The 19794-nt window shown below is 37.7% G+C and overlaps 1 protein-coding gene across 1 annotated transcript; it reads left to right on the forward strand.

Moving 5' to 3' along the window:
• The first annotated feature begins 15193 nt into the window (after nucleotides 1–15193).
• Nucleotides 15194–16168, forward strand: LOC102837749 (olfactory receptor 4D5-like). Its single transcript, XM_006834002.1, has one exon. It carries the CDS (start codon nucleotides 15194–15196, stop codon nucleotides 16166–16168), a length of 975 nt encoding a protein of 324 aa, XP_006834065.1.
• The last annotated feature ends 3626 nt before the right edge of the window (nucleotides 16169–19794 follow it).

Consider the following 19794-nt stretch of genomic DNA (forward strand, 5'->3'; position numbering starts at 1 on the left):
AAAATATATATATATATATATATATATATATATATATATATATATTCTCAAGTTTTGGTATAGTCCTTTTTTCAGATTAATTTAGAAACATCATGTCAGATTCCTTAGAAATTACTCCTGACGTTTTAGCTAATAGTACTTGAAATTCTACATTTATTGGGGACCAGCACTGAACATTTTTAGCATACTGAGGTTTTCTGCTCTTTAACATGACATATGTTTAAAGTATGTAAATAAACAAGTCAGTAAAATTTTACAGTTTTTTCAGCCAGGTTTTAGACACCACTTGTAAGGTTTATTTCAGGGTATTTGAATATTTGATACTGTTGAAAATGTAAGGAGCTCTGGTGACTTACTGATGCTAGTGTTGGGCTTTTAACTACAAGGTCAGCATTCAAATCCACCATCTACCTTGGGAGAAAGAAGAGATTTTCTTCTCCTGTAAGATTTACAGCCTTGGGAACCCGACCTGAGCTTAGTATGATTCAGAATCCACTCGATGACAGTGGGATTATTGAGAATGTGCATATAATCAATTTTTCTTATATATTTTTCCTAAAACTTTTTCATTAAGACAGGAAAAACATTTGGTCAATTTTTGTTGTTGTTAAGTATAAAGTTGGTTCCGACCCATAGGAACCCTGTATAGGGTTTCTGAGTATCAGTTGGTGAATTTGAACCACCAGCTTTTCAGTTCAAATGGATTTTGAGGTCATGTGCTTATCCTACAGTGCCACACCAGGACTTACATTTGTTCAGAGTTGTTGAATTTGAACTTTAATATTTTACTTGTGCTTTTATGTATTTGCTCATACAGAGATATGTTTATAGCTTTCTCCTTTTTGGATATGTGGCAATTGTTATAGCTGTGGCTGTGGTTGTGATTGTTAAGTGCCCTGGAGTTGGTTCCCACTCACAGTGACTCTGTTATAGGGTTTTCAAGGAGCAGCCGGTGGGTTTGAACTACTAACCTTGTAGTGAACAGTCCAGTGTTGTTTCTACAGCTCCACACCAGGACTCATTCAATGAAAATTTATTGAGTTCCTGGTCAACTGTGGGTCAGAAATTGTTTTAGGTTCTGGAAATATAGAAGTATAATAATAATCTGTACCTTATTAATTTGGTAACTCTTTCCCATAAAATATTTTGCAACTGGTGCTTTTTAAGGTATGAATCTTTAACTAATTCTTCAGTTTCTTTAATTATTACAGGTAACATCATTTTTATTTTTTATATTTAAGTATTGTTAGTTTGCTTATATTTTCCTATAACATTATCCATTTCACAGATATTTTAGATGATTTCTGTAAATTTTGAACAAAAATTAACAATTGCTTAAAATGATAATCTTTGTAGTTTGCTCTTTGATAGTTCCTACTGTCATGTATATGATAATTCCTACTATCGTGTGTATGTTTTCTTTTTTGTTTTGCTCAAACTTTCCATGTATTTGTCTCTGGGTCATCATTTATTTCTTTTTAAAAGATCTTGTTGTTTTAGTATTTCCATCGTGTTCTTTTGGGTTAAGGGAGAGAAATTCTAGATTTGTTGACTCCATATGATTTCCATTTTTATAGTGTCTTTGCAGCATTCTTAATTCACATATTATTTCTATTGAAAATATATGAAATTATAGTTCTAGTTATAATCTTTCTGCTTTGACTGTTTTCTGAAAATGTTGATCTATAGTACTCTCATGATGATTTTTCTAAAGTTATTTTATGTTAGAGAATTTCTTAAAACTGAGTTATTTAAAATATTTGTTTTTAATTTCTTAATGATTTGCTCTGGCTACATTTTCACTGCTAATTTCTGATAATATAACATGAATCTGCCATTTGAAATTTTTAAAAATTTTCTCTGTCACCTGATCAATGTGTAATTTTTGTGAACAATGCACAGGTTATCTCAAAAGAATATCACGTTCTCTTTTTGGAAGTTTAAGCTGATCTATTGTACTATACAAGTATAACTTTATTTTTGGTTTTTAATTTTGGTTGCATGATCTGATTGTTTCTGATACCTGACTTCATCATTTATTCTTCTTGTAATTCTAATAACTTTATATGTTCTAAATCTATATTGTTAGCTATGTAAATCTTCATGACTGTTCTGATCAGATGGTACCTTTTACCAGCACCTACTGATTGACACATTGGCAGCAGCAATGGTCTCAAGTTTAACAACAATTATGAGGATGGCTCTGGACCAGTCACTGTTTGGTTCTATTGTGCATAATGTTGTTATGAATCAGAAATGACTCAACAGCACTTAACAGCAGTAACAAACAATAAAACACATACTGTTAATACAGTCCATAGGTGTTGGTCAGATGGTACTGCTGTAAAGACCTCGTTAAATCGCTGAAGAAGAAAGATACTAGTTTGAGGACGAAGGTGAACCTGACCCAAAACCAAGGTATTTTCATTAGTCTCATATGCATGTGAAAATTGGCCAGTGAATAAGGAAGACTATAGAAGAATCGATGCATTTGAGTTATGATGCTGGAGAAGAATATTGTAAGTTCCATGAACTACCAGAAGAACAAACTTCTGGCTGTACTTCTGTGTTGCAAGAAGTATAGCCAGAATGCTCCTTGGAAGCAAGCATGGTGAGACTTCATCTCTTATACTTCAGACATATTATAAGGAGGGACCTGTTCCTGGAGAAGGAGATTATGCTTTGTATACTGGAAGGTCAGCAAAAAAAGAAGACCCCCCGCCCCCCAATGAGATGGGTTGGTACCGTAGCAGCAGCAATGGGGCTCAAGAGTAACAACAATTGTGAGGATGGCTCAGGACTAGGCAGTGTTTTGTTCTGTTGTGTGTTGTGTCTCTATGGGTGCAACCAACTTGGTGGCACCTAACAGCAACAACAACTGATAAAATAGGTGTCTTGGTATGATACTGTAAGATATGCACTGAACTGCTAACCATAAGGTCGGTGGGTCAAACCCATGAGCCACTCTTCAGAAACCCTACATAGGGTCACTATGAGTCAGAAGTGACTCGACAGCACTTAACAACAACTGAGAAAATACACACTTTTAATATCTATTTTATCTGTTGTTGATATTATCACAAAAACTACTTCTCTGAGTATTCCTCAAGTTAAATTTTCCTATACTTTTATTTATTTATTTAATTTGTATTTCAATTTGGTTCACCATTTTGGAAGAAATGGATAAATGTTCAAGTTATGGGGAACTTGCCATTTCAGTTCAGCTCATTATCTTTATCAGGCAAGAGAAATAGTTCTAACAAATGGACAGATTCACTTCTCCTTAGGATTTCTGGCATTAAAAAAATAGTAAGAATGTATTATGAAATCTTTATGCCAATACATTTGTGTATTTAAGTGATATTGGAAAATTCCAAATGACACACACAAGTTGAAATTTGTCATGGTGGTGATGGTTAGGTACTGTCGAGTTGTGGTTCCAACTCACAGGGACCCCATTTATAGCAAACTAAACACTGTCCAGTTCTGTCATCCTCAAAATTGTTTCTATATTTGAGACCATTTTTGCAGTCACTGAGTCAGTCCATCTCATTAAGGGTCTTCCTCTTTTACACTGACCCTCTACTTTATCAAAGATGGTATCCTTCCCCAAGGACTGATTCCTCCTGATAATATGTTCAAAGTACAGGAGGCAAAGTCTTACCATGGTCATTTTAGTTCTTAACCTCCTAAAATGGTTGAATGGAGATCAATTTTTTTGGTACAGTAACTCTCTGTATTCCTTCCATCTTTTGATGCTTTCTGCATTGCTCCACATTACAAGCCAAATCTTGAATATTTTCTTCAGTTTTTTAAGTTTGAGGAATAGCAATATGCTCTTTCTTTTTGGTTTTCTAACTCCATGTCTTTGCATATTTCTTTATAATACTTTACTTTGTCTTCTTGAGCTGCCCTTTGAAATCTGTTTAGTTCCTTTCCTTTATCATTTCTTCCATTTGCTTCAGTCACTCTATGTGCAGCAGCAATTTTCAAAGTCTCTTCTTGCATTCATTTTGGTCTTTTCTTTTTTTCCTGTCATTTTAATGACCTGTCGCACAGTAGGGTAAGCACTAGACTGTTAATCATAAGCTCACTAGTTATGCTGTTGAAAAAAAGTATTTGCAATGAATAAATTCTTGGTCTTATGAAATCCTATAATGTGATATCTGATGCAGTTTTTATCACCGTGGCCATATAGTCCAACTACTGATCCTTCTAACATGCTTCCAATTTTTGCATTCCAATTACCAGTATTTTTCAATGCATCATGATTACATATTTGATCAAGTTCAAACTACAGAAGTTGGTAAAAATGTTTTGTTTCCTCATTTATTACTTTTGTGGATGACGTATAAAGATCACAGGCTTTGGAGTTAGATTCTAGGTTCTTTTCCTGCTTATACTACTAATAAGTTGTGTGTTTTGGGTCATATCACTTAATATCTGTAGATCTCAATTTTCTTAACTATAAAATGAGGGCTATTATGAAAGTGTTAAAAAAAAGAAAAAAGAAAAAGAGTACATATGTGTTGCAGACCATGTAAGCCTGGTCAGAAGTTCGGGGCCCTATAGGCCTGAGTGTTACAGGTCACAGGCTCTGAGGAACAGATCTAGCCCCATTAATTCCAAACATGAGCCCTTAATGTCCACAGATAAATGTGATATTTTCCTAAAAGCCAAGACTTTAAAATTCCAAACAGGCAAAGTCTTCCCTCAGAGAATGCATTCAAAGTAAATTGGGTGGCTCCTGGTCTCTGTTCTAAGGACAATAGGAATGCCCTCCCTAAAGTGTTTCCAGGTGTAGCCCATTCACCCAGGTGCCTCTTTTCCTGAAGAACCTGGGCTGGGCAGCTGACACAATGGGAATCCTCCCAATCCTCCTTTTCTTCCCTCCATTTGAGGCTAGGTGCTAAAAGGTATGTTAATTAAGCTTGAGAAACCAAGTTGCTGCGTGAGATTCAAAACTGCAAACTATGATGTAAAGTTGCCTGAATGTCTGGAAGAGTAAGATTGACAGCTGTACCTTGTCTTAGTCCCTCCTAGCTTTGTGTAAAGTACCTCCCCTAAATAAAAGGAAGGTGCAGAACGAATCCAGGTGCATTACAACTGGCAAGGCGTGCGTTACAGCATGCAGGGTGCTCAGTCCAGCATTGCAACCATACTGCCTGCTTAGCCAAGATGTTTACTATGCAGGATATTACAGCCTTCATGGCTGAGATGTTTGCAACGCAGGATCTGCCTGATGCCGGTCCAGCATTCACCCTGGTTTCGGGGTGCCTCTTTTTCTCTCTCTTTGCGTCTCTGTGTCTCTTTTGCTATCTCTATCGCTGCCAGATATCGCCACCTCGTGAACCGAACCCCTATGTCGAGGCCAGTCCCCGGCACATATGGAAGTGCTTGGCACAAAGTAAACTCAGATTGAATATTAGTTTTATTTCTTAGTGGAGCATGATCTCACTCACTATCATTGGATCCCTAAAACTTTGTGCAGTAAGTAGGATGGGTATTATTTTATCATTTTATAAATGAGAACGGAGGCTCAGAAAGGATATGGCAGGTCCAGGAAGAGAACAAAAGTATATCTGTCTATTCACAGAGTTGTTGCTTGTTGCTGCTAAGTGTCCTTGATTCAGTTCTGATTCATAGAGATCCTGTACAGGGTTTCCAAGAACAGCTGGTGAATTTGAACCACTGACCTTGTGGTTCAAATCGACCTTGCAGTCCAGTGTTTCTCCTACAGTGCCACACCAGAACTTCATGCACGGAATGGATCACATCAGTTACGATAGCCCCGGTCCACCTTTTACACTGATGGTCCTTTCTTTGGCTTTTTGGAGACAAAGCAAGTGGCTTGCTGAGCTTGGAAATTTGCTTTTCTCCAGGCTGTACCTATTCTTCTTCTGAGAATTAATTTAAAATTATAAGCTGAAATTTGTCCTCCATTGCCATACCTTGATTTAACAAATGCCTGGGAGAGCTGCCGGCTACTATGGAAACCAAAACCTAGTAGAAGCGTCTTTCCTTGTTTTTTTTTTAACTTTTACAACACCATCAATCACAGGAGGGGGCTGGCCTAGATGAAGTGGTAGAGGTAGAGGGAAAAGAGGTGTAAGGAAGGTGGTGTTCAGTGAGTAGCAGAGCAGTACTGCAGGCTTTATAATCCATCTGCCAACCCAGGCTGTAAACTGCACTGCAACCCCAGGAAGAAATGCCTTTCTTCGTGGGGCTCATAACCACGACCCACTAGTTCAGAATCCTGGTGGACAGCAAGGGATGGACACCAACCCACTAATGGAAGAGCAATGTAGGTCCAATAGGTGTGGGGCATCGTCTTCTTCCACTCCAAAGTAGCACAGTGCATTTGTGGTAGTGGGGAGCAAACCCAACCCCATAGAGTCCCCTGTCTCATGTCAATAGTGAATTTTTGGAGAAAAGATTGAAGTTGTCAAGGACTTCATTCTTCTTGGATCAACTATCAGCACTCACGGAAGCAGTAGTCAAGAGATCAAACGACATATTGCATCAGGCAAATCTGCTGCACAAGACCTTTTTCAAGTGTTGAAGAGCAAAGATGTCAGCTTGAGGACTAAGGTGCGCCTGACCCAAGCCACGGTGTTTCCAATAACCTCATATGGATGCGAAAGCTAGTCAGTGAATAAGGAAGACCATAGAAGAATTGGTGCTTTTGAGTTATGGTGTTGGAGGAGAATATTGAAAGTGCCATGCACTGCCAAAAGAATAGATCCATTTTGGAAGAAGTGTAGCCAGAGTGCTCCTTGAAGGCCAAGATGGCCAAACTTCGTCTCTCATACTTTGGACATATTGTCAGGAGGGACCAGTCGCTGGAGAAGCATATTATGTTTGGTAAGGTGGAAGGTCAAATAAAAAGAAGAAGACCCCCAAGAAGATGGATTGGCCAAGTGGCAGCATCGATGGACTGAAGTGTGGCAACAGTAGTGAGGTGGGCCCAGGATCGGGCAGTGTTTCATTCTGCTGTGTGCATAAGGTCACTATGGGTCGGTACCGACTTGATGGCAACTAACCACAACAACAGGGTGCTATGTTATTACAGTCCTGGTGTGGTGCTGTTGGTTAATGTGCCAGACTGTAAAGCCTTTTGAACTGTAAGGTCGGTGGTTCAAGCTCACCAGCTGCTCCTCGGAAGCCGTATACAGGGTCGCTATGGGTCGGGATTGACTCGATGGCACTTAACAACAACAACAACAAGGGTGCTATGTTCTGCTGCTATTCATAAGGCTATCAACAGATGGATTTTTAAAAAGTAGATTACCAGGTCTTTCTTCCCAGTCTGTCATTCTGAAACCTGTCCACCAGGGGTGACCCAGCTCTTCCACAGGAGAAAGATGAGGCTTTCTGCTCCCATAAAGAAGTACAGCCTAGGAAACCTTATTCAGAGTCATAGCTAGAGTCGCTATGAGTGGTAACTGACTCCACGACACACCAACACCACCAAAAGAGTGGAGGGGAATCCTGGTGTGGTGCTGCAGGTTAATGAGCTGGATTGCAAGGTTAGTTTAAATCACAAAGTTGGTTCAAGCTCATCAGTCACTTCTTGGAAACCCTATACAGGGTCACTATGAGTTGGAACTGACTCAATAACATGTAACAACAATCCCAAGAGGGAAATATTTGTATTTAGTTTTTTATATTTTTGAGGTAATGTTTACATACAGTGGAATGAACAAGTCTTAACTGAACAATGTGATGAAGTTTTTTTTCTTTCCGATGTATATAAACAAGTTATCCGCAGTCATAACAAGACAGAATATTTCCATCACTCAGTAAGTTTCCATTTGCCTCTTCCCTGTCAAACCTCTCAGTCACCGTCCTCCACTGCTTTCAGAGGCTACCCACTTTTTGAGTTTTTGTATTTTTTTTCACCATACATTAATTTTTCCTGACCCAAAATTGAAATCAATGGAATCATCCAGCATGTCTTTGTTGTGCCTGGCATAATTTTTCTCAGGATCATATATGAGTGTAATTCAGTGTTGTTGGGTATCAGTAATTTGTCTTTAATTTTTCAAATTTATTCCATTGGCTAGTTGGATTATTTCTAGTGTTTGGCTAGTTTAACTAAAGCTGATATTTTTGTATAAATTTTTGTTGGGTTTGCATGTTTGAATCTGTTTTAATTTTTCTTGGATAAAACCTAGAAGAAGAACTACTAGTCAAAGGGGAGGTATGTGTTTATATGAAGTTGTCAAAAAATATTTTAAAGTGATTGTACCATTTAACTTTTTTATTATTATTGTATGCGAGATTCAGTTGCTCCATGCTCTTGCTGATGTTTTGTGTTGTCAGTCTTTCCAATATAAGTCATTCTAACATAGAATGAATAATGTTTGATCATTAAAGTTTTAATTTGCATTTCCCCAATGATTTATGATGATTTATGATATTGAGCACTTTGCATGTGCGTATTGTTTATTCATAAGTCCTCTGTCTTCAGTGTCTACTTCCAGACTTTTCTCAGACACATGTTTTTAACTATTTTCTTTTTGTTTCTAGTTTGCCTCTTTGAGTTCTTCAAATTTTCTTTTTTTTTTTAAAGTTTTTATTGTGAATTATGTGATAGTTTACATGGGAGAATATTAGCTTTACATTCATCCTATCATATTTAATTTCATTTCAATTATTACAGTCCTTTCCATGCATCATCAAACAACCAAAGGGTACACCCTGCAAGCCTGCTCCTTGGCCGCCAGCACACAGCCCTCTCCCTCTCTGAGTCTAGAGTCCCCAGCTGCTCCAGCTCTCCACATCATCATCTCTGGTGTCACTGCTTCTCTGGATAGGGTCTTTCACTCTGCTCTTCTCCCTTGATGGGCCCAGCGACCGCCTCTCCTGGACTGCAAAGTCAGCTACTCCCCTCCTTTTATTACAAAATGTCTACCTTTACATTTTCAACCCTCACAGTCAGTCTTGATAGCAATTATTCACTACTGTACCACAAAAATCTTATCCCCATCTCCTTTCATCAGCCCTATCCAGACAGATTGGAAACCACTCTGTGGAAATTCTACCTTCCCATGCACCCTCTGGAACTAGGCTCCCTCTTGAAAACTTGTAAGCCAGTCATTTCTTGCCTTTGTAGCTCCCTTTCTCCCTTTTGGGTAGCCAATGTCTAAGTTTCTCATCTGTCAACCGTGCATACCGAGGGGGTGGGAATGATCCTCGCTGGAAAGATTTGTTCCCTCTTTTGAGCTACTACATTTATTTGTATAGGTCAAGTTCATCAAATTGTAGCAGATTATCTTTTGATGTGCAGAAGTTGATGAAGTTTAATTTATTAATATTTTAATTTTGGGGTTATTTATTTCTGTGTCAGAAATCTTTGACTATTCCAAATCATGAATATATTCTCTAGAAGTTTACATTTAATTGTTATGATTGAAGTTACATAAAGGTGATGGTTTTTATTTTGTTTGTCTTTGCCATATTGATACACCGTTATTCCAGCACTATATGTTGAAAGAACTTTTTCCTCCATTGTATTACTTTGCCATGTTAGTGTAAATTCAATTGGTCATATAAATACGAGTCTATTTCTGGTTATTATTATATCAAACTATCCATAGGCCCAAACTAGTCTACATTTTATAGTAAATTTTAAAATCAGATTAGGTAATTCATTCGTTTCCCATCCCACCCCCAAGCTTGCTATGGTCCATCTATATCCCTGTACACCCATATCACGTTTAGAATTAACTTGCCTATTCTTTGTGTCCAGCACCTAGCATTATGATATCCTTATATGAAATCTACAAGCCAATTTGTAGAAAATTTATATTTTAAGAATATTGGATTTTCTAAATACTGACCAAGATCTTTCTATTTATTTCTTGTGGTGTTGTTAAGTTCCATTAACTCATGGTGACTCTGCATAGGGTTCCTGAGGAGTGGCTGGTGGGTTTAAACCACAGGCCTTGTGGTTAGCAGTCCAATGCTCATCCTATGCTGCCACATCAAGACTCCTTCTATTTATTTTGGTCTCCTTAATTTCTATCATCAGATTTTGTTCTTTTCTCTGTGGCAATCTTGCGAGTCTTCGCTAAATTCTTTCTTGAATAAGGCTCAGTTAAATATTGTTGTTGAATACTGTTGAGTGGGTTCTGAAAATAGTGACCCTGAATAGGGTTTCAAAGAACTTAAATCAAGAGCCTTGAGGTTAGCAGTTCAGTGCTTATTTATTTATTTAAGTGTCCTTTAATTTCTATCATCAAAATTTGTATTTTTCACCGTGGCAGTCTTGCAAGTCCTTTGTTAAACTCTTTTTTGAATACTGTTCAATTAAATATTGGTATTATTGTTAAGTGCTACATAGTCATTTTCAACTCATACCTACCTTGAACAGGGTTTCTGAGGCTGGTAGTTTAGAGCTGCTGACCTTGTGTTTAGCAATCCAGTACTATTTCTACAACACCACAAGAGGACAGCTGTGAAATATTGACCAAGCTAAATTTATCTGTCAATTTTAATAATGTATTTTATTCCTTAGGATTTTCCCCATGAATAACGATGTTTTCTGTGAATAGATACCATTAGACTATGTCTTTTATATTAGTAAGAAGGAGCAGCGTTTCTTTGTTTCTGATCTAGGGGAAAGCTGTTTAATGTGTTACCATAAAGTATAATGTAGACTGTAAGACATTTGTACTACTTGCTATCTATTGCCATGGAGTTAATGTGACACATGCTGACTCCAGGTGTTACAGACTATAACTGGGCTCTGTAGGATTTTCTTGGTTGTAATCTTTGCAGAAGCAGATTTTTCCAGACCTTTCTTTGATAAACTGGATTTGAACCTCTCACCTTTCAGTTAACAGCTGAGTGCTAAAACATTTGTACCAGATATTTGCAGATAGCTTTTATTAGGTTGAGAATGCCCCTCTGTCCCTAATTATTGTCAGTGGATGATAAATTTTTCCAAACTTTTTTTTCTGTATCTGGTGACCTGATCATGTGATTTTAATCCTTTATATTCTTAACATGGTAATTTTGTTAATTGCAGTTTTAAACATTAGGATGTCCTTACATTTTTCAGATAAATCCACTTTTCATGATACATTGTCATCTCTGGTAGCATAGTGGTTATGAGTTGGGCTGCTAACCTCAAGGTCAGCAGTTTGAAACTGCCAATTATTACGTGGGAGAAAGATGAGGCTTTCTTCTCCTGTAAGGATTTATAGCCTCAGAAACCCTATAAAGGGTCTCTATGAGTGGGAACCGACTCCATGGCACATCACCACAGATATGTATGTTGTTACACATATATACATTTATATATGAATATGTTGCCACATTCAATTTGTTAAAATTTTGAAGGAAGGATAATCACATTATGTTGATGAGGGTTATTAGTTAAATTTTTTCATTTCTTTTAATGCGTTTGTCTGGCTGGAGTCAGCAGCATGCTCATGAGTTATGAAGTGCTTCCTCCTCAACTTTATGAAAGCATTTGTGTAAGATTGTTTTCTTCCTCTCATGATTGAAAAAATTCATCAGTAAAGACATCCACACATGGAAAGTTTTTTGTTTTGTTGTTTTGGTGTTTTTTGCAGGGGACAGAGTAGATTTTAATAATGAATTCAAGTTTGTTCCCATATATGGGGCTATAAATACTTACTTTTTATTTTATTTCAATTTTATGTAAATTGTATTTTAATAGAATTTGTCCATTTAATCTAACTTGTCAAAATTATTGTCACTACGATATTTTTGAAAGCTGGACAATGAATAGGGAAGACTGGAGAAGAACCAATGCATACATTTGAATTATGGTGTTCGTGAAGAATACTGAATAAACCATGGATAGTCAGAAAAATGAACCATAATGAACCAATCTGTTTTGCAAGAAGTACAGACAGATTACTTCTTATAAGCAGCGATGATGAGACTTCATTTCTCGTAGGTTACATATTATCAGGAGGGAACCAGTCCCTAGAGAAGAACATCATGCTTGGTAAAGGGAAGGGTCAACAAAAAAGAGAAAGACCGCCAAGAAATGATTGGACACAGTGACTGAAGCAATGAGCCCAAACAGAATAGCAGTTGTGAGGATGACACAGGAATGGGCAGTGTTCTGTTCTGTGTTGTACATGGGCTTGTTATGAGTCAGAAGTAACTGGACAGCACCTAACAACAATAAGACTTCTTTTTTTTATAAGCTTCTCTTATTGTTGGTAGGTGCCATTGAATCAGTTCTGACTCATAATGACCCTATGCACAACAGAACAAGACACTGCCCAGTCCTGGACCATCCTCACAATTGTTGTTATGCTTCAACCCACTGTTGCTGCTACTGTGCCAATCCATCTTGTTGGGGACTTCCAATTTTTCACTGACCTTTCACTTTACCAAGCACGATGTCCTTCTCTGGGAATTGTCCTGATAATATGTCCAAAGTATGAGGGACAAAGTCTCTCTTGGCTTCTAAGACATATTTGGCTGTACTTCTTCCAAAATAGTACTGTTGGTTCTTCTGGCAGCCCATGCATGGTACTTTTAATATTTTTCTCCAACACCATAACTCAAATGTGTCAATTCTTGTATGGTCTCTCTTATTAATTGTCCAACTTTCATATGCATGTCCAACTTTCATATGCTATTGTTAACTAAATTACAATATCTTGCCTGCAGAGGACTTTCCTGGATTTGCCCATAATGGAAGTTGGGATGCTATCAGGTAGACAGGTGTTTGGAGTGCCCCAGAACTAATCCCATAAAGCTTTTAAATCTGTGTGGCACTGTAGTACCAGCACTGAACTGAAGACTGCAAGGGTGGCAGTTCAAACCTACCTGATGCTCCTTGGAAACTCTATACTGGTTGCTGTGAGCTGAAACTGACTCAAAGGTACTTAACAACAGCAACCATCGAGTACATATGTGTCACAACCTGAGACTTTCCTCACCTCCATAGTTTTGTCCACAATAATGATTAATTTATCTGACACCAATGATGATTTTGAGACTATTTCCTTAATTACAGTCTATAGTTAAGCTGGACTCCTGGTGTGATGCTGTAGGATCAGCACTGGATTGTGATCCACAAGGTCATCAGTTCAAACCCACCAGTTGCTCCTGGGAAACTCCATAGCAATCCTATACAGGGTTGCTGTGAGTCAGAACTGACTCGATGGCACTTAACAACAACCACATAATTAAGCTACATGACCACAAATCCTTTGGACACCATTATGGCTAATGTTGGTCTATCTCATTTAGACAATTTATCTTTGTCCTGTTTAAGATTTATAAAAGGGGGCAGTCCTGGTATGGCACTGTGGGTTAATGCACCAGACTGCAAAGCCATTTGAACTGCAAGGTTGGCAGTTCAAGCTCACCAGTCATTCCTCAGAAACTCTATACAGGGTCGCTATGGGTTGGAACCGACTTGATGGCACTTAACAACAACAACAACAACAACAACACCAAAGGGGTTTCTATGTCCTTTCACCATACTTATTCAATCTGTGTGCTGAGTAAATAATTCAAGAAACTGGACTATATGAAAAAGAACGTGACATCAGGATTGGAGGAAGACTCATCAACAGCATGCAATATGTAGATGACACAACCTTGGTTGAGGGAAATGAAGAGGACCTGAGGTACTTACTGATGAAGACCAAAGAAGATAGCCTTCAGTAGGGAGTACACCTCAATGTAAAGAAAATGCAAATCCTCACAACTACATCAATAAATAACATCATGATATATGGAGAAAATATTGAAATTGTCAAATATTTCATTTTAATTAGATCCACAATCAACACACATGGAAGCAGCCATCAAGAAATCAAATGACACCTCGCATTGGACAAACCTGCAAAAGATCTCTTTAAAATGTTGAAGAGCAAAGATGTCAGTTTGAGGACTAAGGTATGCCTGACCCAAGCCATGGTATTTTCAATTGCCTCTATGCATGTGAAAGCTGGACAATGAATAAGGAATACCAAAAAAAAAAAAAAAAAAAAAAAAAAAAATTCTTTTGAATTCTGGTTGCTGGCAAAGAATATTGAAATCTTTCTTAGAAGAAGACCAATCAGAATGTTCCTTGAAAGACTCTGTCTCTTGTATGTTGAGCTTGTTTTCAGGAGACACCAGTCTCTGGAAAATAACATCATGGTTGATAAAGTAAAGGGTCAGCAAAACAGAGGAAAGCTTGCAAGAAGATGGATGGACACAGTGGCTGCAACAATGGGTTCAAACATGACAACAATTGTGAGGATGGCACAACACTAGGCAGTGTTTTGTTCTGTTGTCTATAAAGACAACAACAACAATGATGAATGATGTTTAGTACATTTTCATATGTCTAGTTACCAACTTTTGTGTGATATTTGTGCAGATTTCCTCCCAGTTTATAAAGAGATGGTTTGTTTTCTTATTGTTGAGTTTTAAGAATTCTTTGTGTATTTTGTATGAGTTTTGTACTAGCTATGCATTTTGCAAGTATTTCTTCGAGTTGTGGCTTACCTTTTGATTATCTTAAAGTTGTCTTTTATAGAGCACAAAATTTTGATTTAATAAAGTCCAACATCAAATTTTCTTTTGTGGATTATACTTTTGGTGACAAATTCATTATCAAACTCAAGGTCATGTACATTTTCTCCTAAAACTTTTATGAAATACACATTTAGATCTACAATTCATTTAAAATCTATGTTCATAAAATAATGACTGGAATGTTAGGATTTACTAAGTCTTCTAAATCAAGGAAATATATAATTAATCAAATATTATATTAGAAGGTACTTTGAAGCCATTTTGCCTAATTTATTTTATAGATGGGGGAAGTGAGGCTTGGAAACTTCATAAAATTGCTTGCATTTACATAACTAGTTTCTGGCATAACTGAACTGCAGTCCCTGTCTAGAAACCTGTTTTCTACATCAATTTCTCAATTCTTGAGAGCTTATTATTGATTCTCATAGACCATAAATTGTATCAATTTACTCTGTTTTATGTCCCTGATATTTGATTACATTGATATAATGTTCTAATCTTTGCAATTATTTTGTATTGGGTATTGCACTCTTATCGTAACAAACAGGATAGTGGAGGATTCCCAGAGTGGGAAAAATAAGTTATTTCAGCAAAGTTTTTGGACCCAGGGATGAATATGTCCATTTTTCTCAGCAGGTTCCATTTGCCAGGTCATACTATGCAGATGAATCCAGCCAACCATTCCCAGGTGACAGGTTTTGTACTTCTGGGACTTTCTCAGATATGGGAGCTCCGGTTCCTCTTTTTCATTGTGTTCTCTGCTGTGTATCTTATGACTGTTACTGGAAATATCCTCATTGTGGCTGTTGTAGTATCCAACCCATGCCTGCACACCACCATGTACTTTCTCTTAAGCAATCTCTCTTTCCTAGATTTCTGCTATTCTTCTATCACAGCACCTAGGATGTTGGTTGACCTGCTCTCAGGCAACCCCACCATTTCCTTTGGTGGCTGCCTGACCCAGCTCTTCTTTTTCCACTTCATTGGTGGCATCAAGATCTTCCTATTGACTGTCATGGCATATGACCGCTATGTTGCCATTTCCCAGCCCCTACGCTACACACTCATTATGAATCAGACTATCTGTGGGATCCTCGTGGGGGCATCTTGGGTGGGTGGTTTTATCCATTCAATTGTACAGGTTGGTTTGACTATCCAGCTGCCATTCTGTGGGCCTGATAAACTGGACAACTTTTATTGTGATGTTCCACAGCTCATCAAATTGGCCTGCACAGATACCTTTGTCTTAGAGCTTCTGATGGTGTCTAACAATGGACTGGTGACTCTCATGTGCTTTCTGGTGCTGCTGGGGTCTTACACAGCATTGCTAGTCATGCTCCGAAGTCACTCAAGGGAGGGCCGCAGCAAGGCCCTGTCTACCTGTGCCTCCCACATTGCTGTGGTGACCTTAATCTTTCTGCCTTGTATCTATATCTATGCAAGGCCATTTCGGACTTTCCCAATGGATAAGGCAGTCTCTGTGCTGTATACAATGGTTACCCCCATGCTGAATCCTGCCATTTATACCCTGAGAAACAAGGATGTGATCATAGCTATGAAGAAGCTGTGGCGGAGGCAAAGCTGTCTCCTTTGTTTCCAGAGCACAGACGCCACAGATTGGACGAGGCAGAAGCCCTGAGAGATGCATCAGAGTAACAATCCAATTAGGAGGATCCACAGAGTAGCTAAATCTACTCATCCACTGCTTCTTGATTATTCTTTGCCTCAGTAAAGTCCTGGTGATCTGAACTCTTAGCCAAGTCCAAGTCATGATGAGTATTCAAGAACTGTTTTCAAGTCCATCATAGAAAAAAATTCTCATGTGCTGTGTATAAGTGATGGTTGGCTCAGATAACACTTTCACATATGAACACAACATTGATGCTTCTGAGAAAGATCCAATTGAAATATGCATGGGTATGATGAATCTGATGTCTCTTTCCTGACGTCACTTCTTGGATACAAATTACATTTGAGGAAGTCAAAAAATTCATAAACTTTCTGAAAACAGAACAGACCACAATGTTAAAATAGACATAGGATCATAAGTCTCCTGATTTCAAGAGACTGACAGAATTTAGAATCAATAAGGAAGAAAAAGTAATTACCTCAGAAAAATTACTTTCTTCCTCATGGTTTCTTAAAGTTATCACCATCTCCACTATCATCCTCATCATCATAAAATTAGCATTTGTTAAGAGCTTACTATATGACAAGCATTGCACCAAGTGATTTCACTTGTAATTTATTTGCTTTCTACTAACATTCTTATAAGGTAGGTATCCCCATTTTAAAGGAGACTCAGGAATGGATTACTAGCTATTGTCCAATTGATTGTGACTCAAGGTTGACAATCCCATATGTGCAGAGTAAAACTGCTCCATAGGGTTTTTAAATCTGTGACCTTTAAGAAGCAGATCGCCGGATGTTTTTTCGGAGGTACCTCTGGATGGGTTCAAACTTCTCAACCTTTCATGTAGTAGTTGAGCATTTAACTGGTTGTGCCACCCAGGGACCAATTGTGAATTAGAGATAACAAATAAGTTACTCAAAATTCTGTAATCCAGGAAAGGTCTCTATAACTTTGTAGTCTATGTTCTAGATGGTATCTAAAACTCTTTGTAGCCTTATTGTATACTGTTGAGCTGATTCTAATCAGCTCTGATATACTCCGTTCTAATCTACAGAACAAAGTAGAATTACTCCACAGGATTTTCCAGACTGTACTTTTCATGTGAGAGAAGGCTTAGTGGCACAGTGGTGACACCCAGCTCCTAACAGATAGGTTGCCAGTATTAACCCACCAGTTCTGCTGCATGCAAGACAGAGAGGTGGCAGTGTGCTTCTATAAAGATTTACAACCTTGGAAACTCTGTGTGGCTGTTCTCCTTTGTATCTCTGAGTCAGAATCAACTCAACAGCAATGGGTTTTTCATTTTGGTAATCTTTATGTGAGCAGATTGCCAAGTCTTTACTCCAGTGGAGGTGTTGGTGGGGTCAAACTGCTGAATATTTGGTTTGCAGCCAAGCTCTTAACCACTGCCAACAGGGCTCCTTAACTTTTTGCTAGCTGAACTGATACAGTGAATACAGCTGCTATTTTAAATTAGTCTGGGCTGTGTGTTCTTGGGAGAGTTGGGCAGAGTAGATAATGGAGTGTAAGGGTGGAACAAAATATTGTTAGTGAAGATTTCAACACAAGGAGACTGTAGAATTAGATTATAGTTGGGAAAAGCAGGCTAAATAATCAAGAAGGTATTGATTAGGTTGAGGGGTCTGAAGAGCAGCTGACTTGTTAAGTGAGATGTTTCCCAATGCCCTTGCTCAGAAACTTAGTTGTAAAATTGGCTCTCTTTATGATTATGCAGGCTTACTGTTGCCTGCGTTGATAGCCCTTCATCTTCTACTCCCTAAACAGAATGTGATAGCAGATAATGCATAAGTTTCCCTAGCAAATCTGTTTCAATTTAAGAGTGGGTGAAGAAATGATCATGGTCCTGTTAGCCATCATCACTCGACTCCTCTCAAACTTTTTAATATCTTCTTGATCCAGATTCCTTCACCTTCTATGAACAAGGTAATAAGCTGGTTTTGTCACAGGATCTTCATATTCTTCTCTTCACTTCCACATCTAAAAACCAATTAAAAAAAAAAAAACTTTTACATTGAACTTATAGATTGTTATTTAATTAATTAGTGATACACTCCATAAATACAAAATGGGAAATGAATGACATTCAAGAAAAGCCATTTGCCATCTTAGTATTAAACTTCTATCCATCGTTTATATATTAGTAAACAAAGTACTATAAAAGAAGTTCCTTGCAACAATGACAACCACTTGAGAGAAAGTGTTTAGAATATAGGCTTAGATCATAGATCATAATCAAAGAAGTAGAAAGAAAGTAGATTTGGAATACTGAAGGGAAAAATGTGAGTATATAGAGTAAACACTTTAGCTAGTATAAGAGAGATTTTACTTGACTGGGAAGAGAATTATGAAATCAGAAGACCCAAGTGAGTGGTCTTTCCACGCAGTTTAACATAGCAGCAAGTTCTCGTTCCATGACACCATAAACTTATAACAGGATCATATGTTTACTTATATAGTCACATATACAAATAAAATGTTTATTATTTATTTTTCAGTAACTGATATGATTTTCTTCACAATCTGCTCTCACCTAGACTATGCAATGTCTTCCTAATTGATCTAAAATCCATATTTTCCTCCAATCAATTATGACCACAACAGTCAGGTTGATCCTTTAAAACATGATTAGATCACTCCTTGCTTAAACTCCTTCAAAAACTTCATTTCCTTTAAAAAAGAACAAAATAATCCATATAAACATTACACAGTCCTGTCTGTTTTGGCCTATGCCCACATCTCTAACCCCATTCTTCCCTTCTTTTCTATACTTCTATAATATTCCAGCTGTTCCACGGGAGAAAGATGAGGCTTTCTGCTCCTGTAAAGATTTACAGCCTCAGAAACCGGGTACAGGGTTGCTATGAGTAGGAACCAACTCCACGGCACATAACAACAACAACATACAATATTCCTACTCCTATACTGTCTCATTAACTCATGCTCAATTTCAAGGTTAAATTTGAAGATTCCTTCCTCAGAGGCATGCTCTCCGATCTCTATTCTATAGTCGCTCATCCTGTCCTTATTACAAAGCCCAACTCTTTCCTTAAAAACTTTTTATCACAAATTGCAACTACATACCTTTTTTATGTATTCAGTTGACTTTTGTCTGCCATCCTTGCCATCCCCACTATACTATAAATTCTTTAAAATAATGAGTCATTTCTGTCTTACTTGTTTATCAAAAGACCGACCACCAGGATCTAGGCAGGCCTTTGAAATATAGCAAAACATTTAAGGAGACACTCATTCGCACGTTTGTGCTAGTATCAAAACTTCACTTATATGATCTGGCGATAGTTTCCTTAAAATTTGTGTCATAGTTGCTCAATTAGCTCATACTCATCCTGGTCCTACTAGGGCAGTGTCTAAAACATAAATCTGTTGTTAAGTGTCATTGAGTCCATTCTGACTCATCGTAATGCTGTATAGCATTTCCAAGGAGCTGCTAGTGGGTGTGAACCACAAACCTTGTGGGTTAATACTAAAATTTCAAAAGAAGATAATGTATTGGAAGGGCAAAATAATAGAAGTGAGTCAGTGGAAGACAGAATTAAATTGAAGACAAATCTCTCAGTACTAATCTATTAGAGGAACAATAAGAAAAAAGA

Source organism: Chrysochloris asiatica, unplaced genomic scaffold (assembly GCF_000296735.1).
Source record: "Chrysochloris asiatica unplaced genomic scaffold, ChrAsi1.0 scaffold00008, whole genome shotgun sequence".
NCBI lineage: Eukaryota > Metazoa > Chordata > Mammalia > Afrosoricida > Chrysochloridae > Chrysochloris > Chrysochloris asiatica.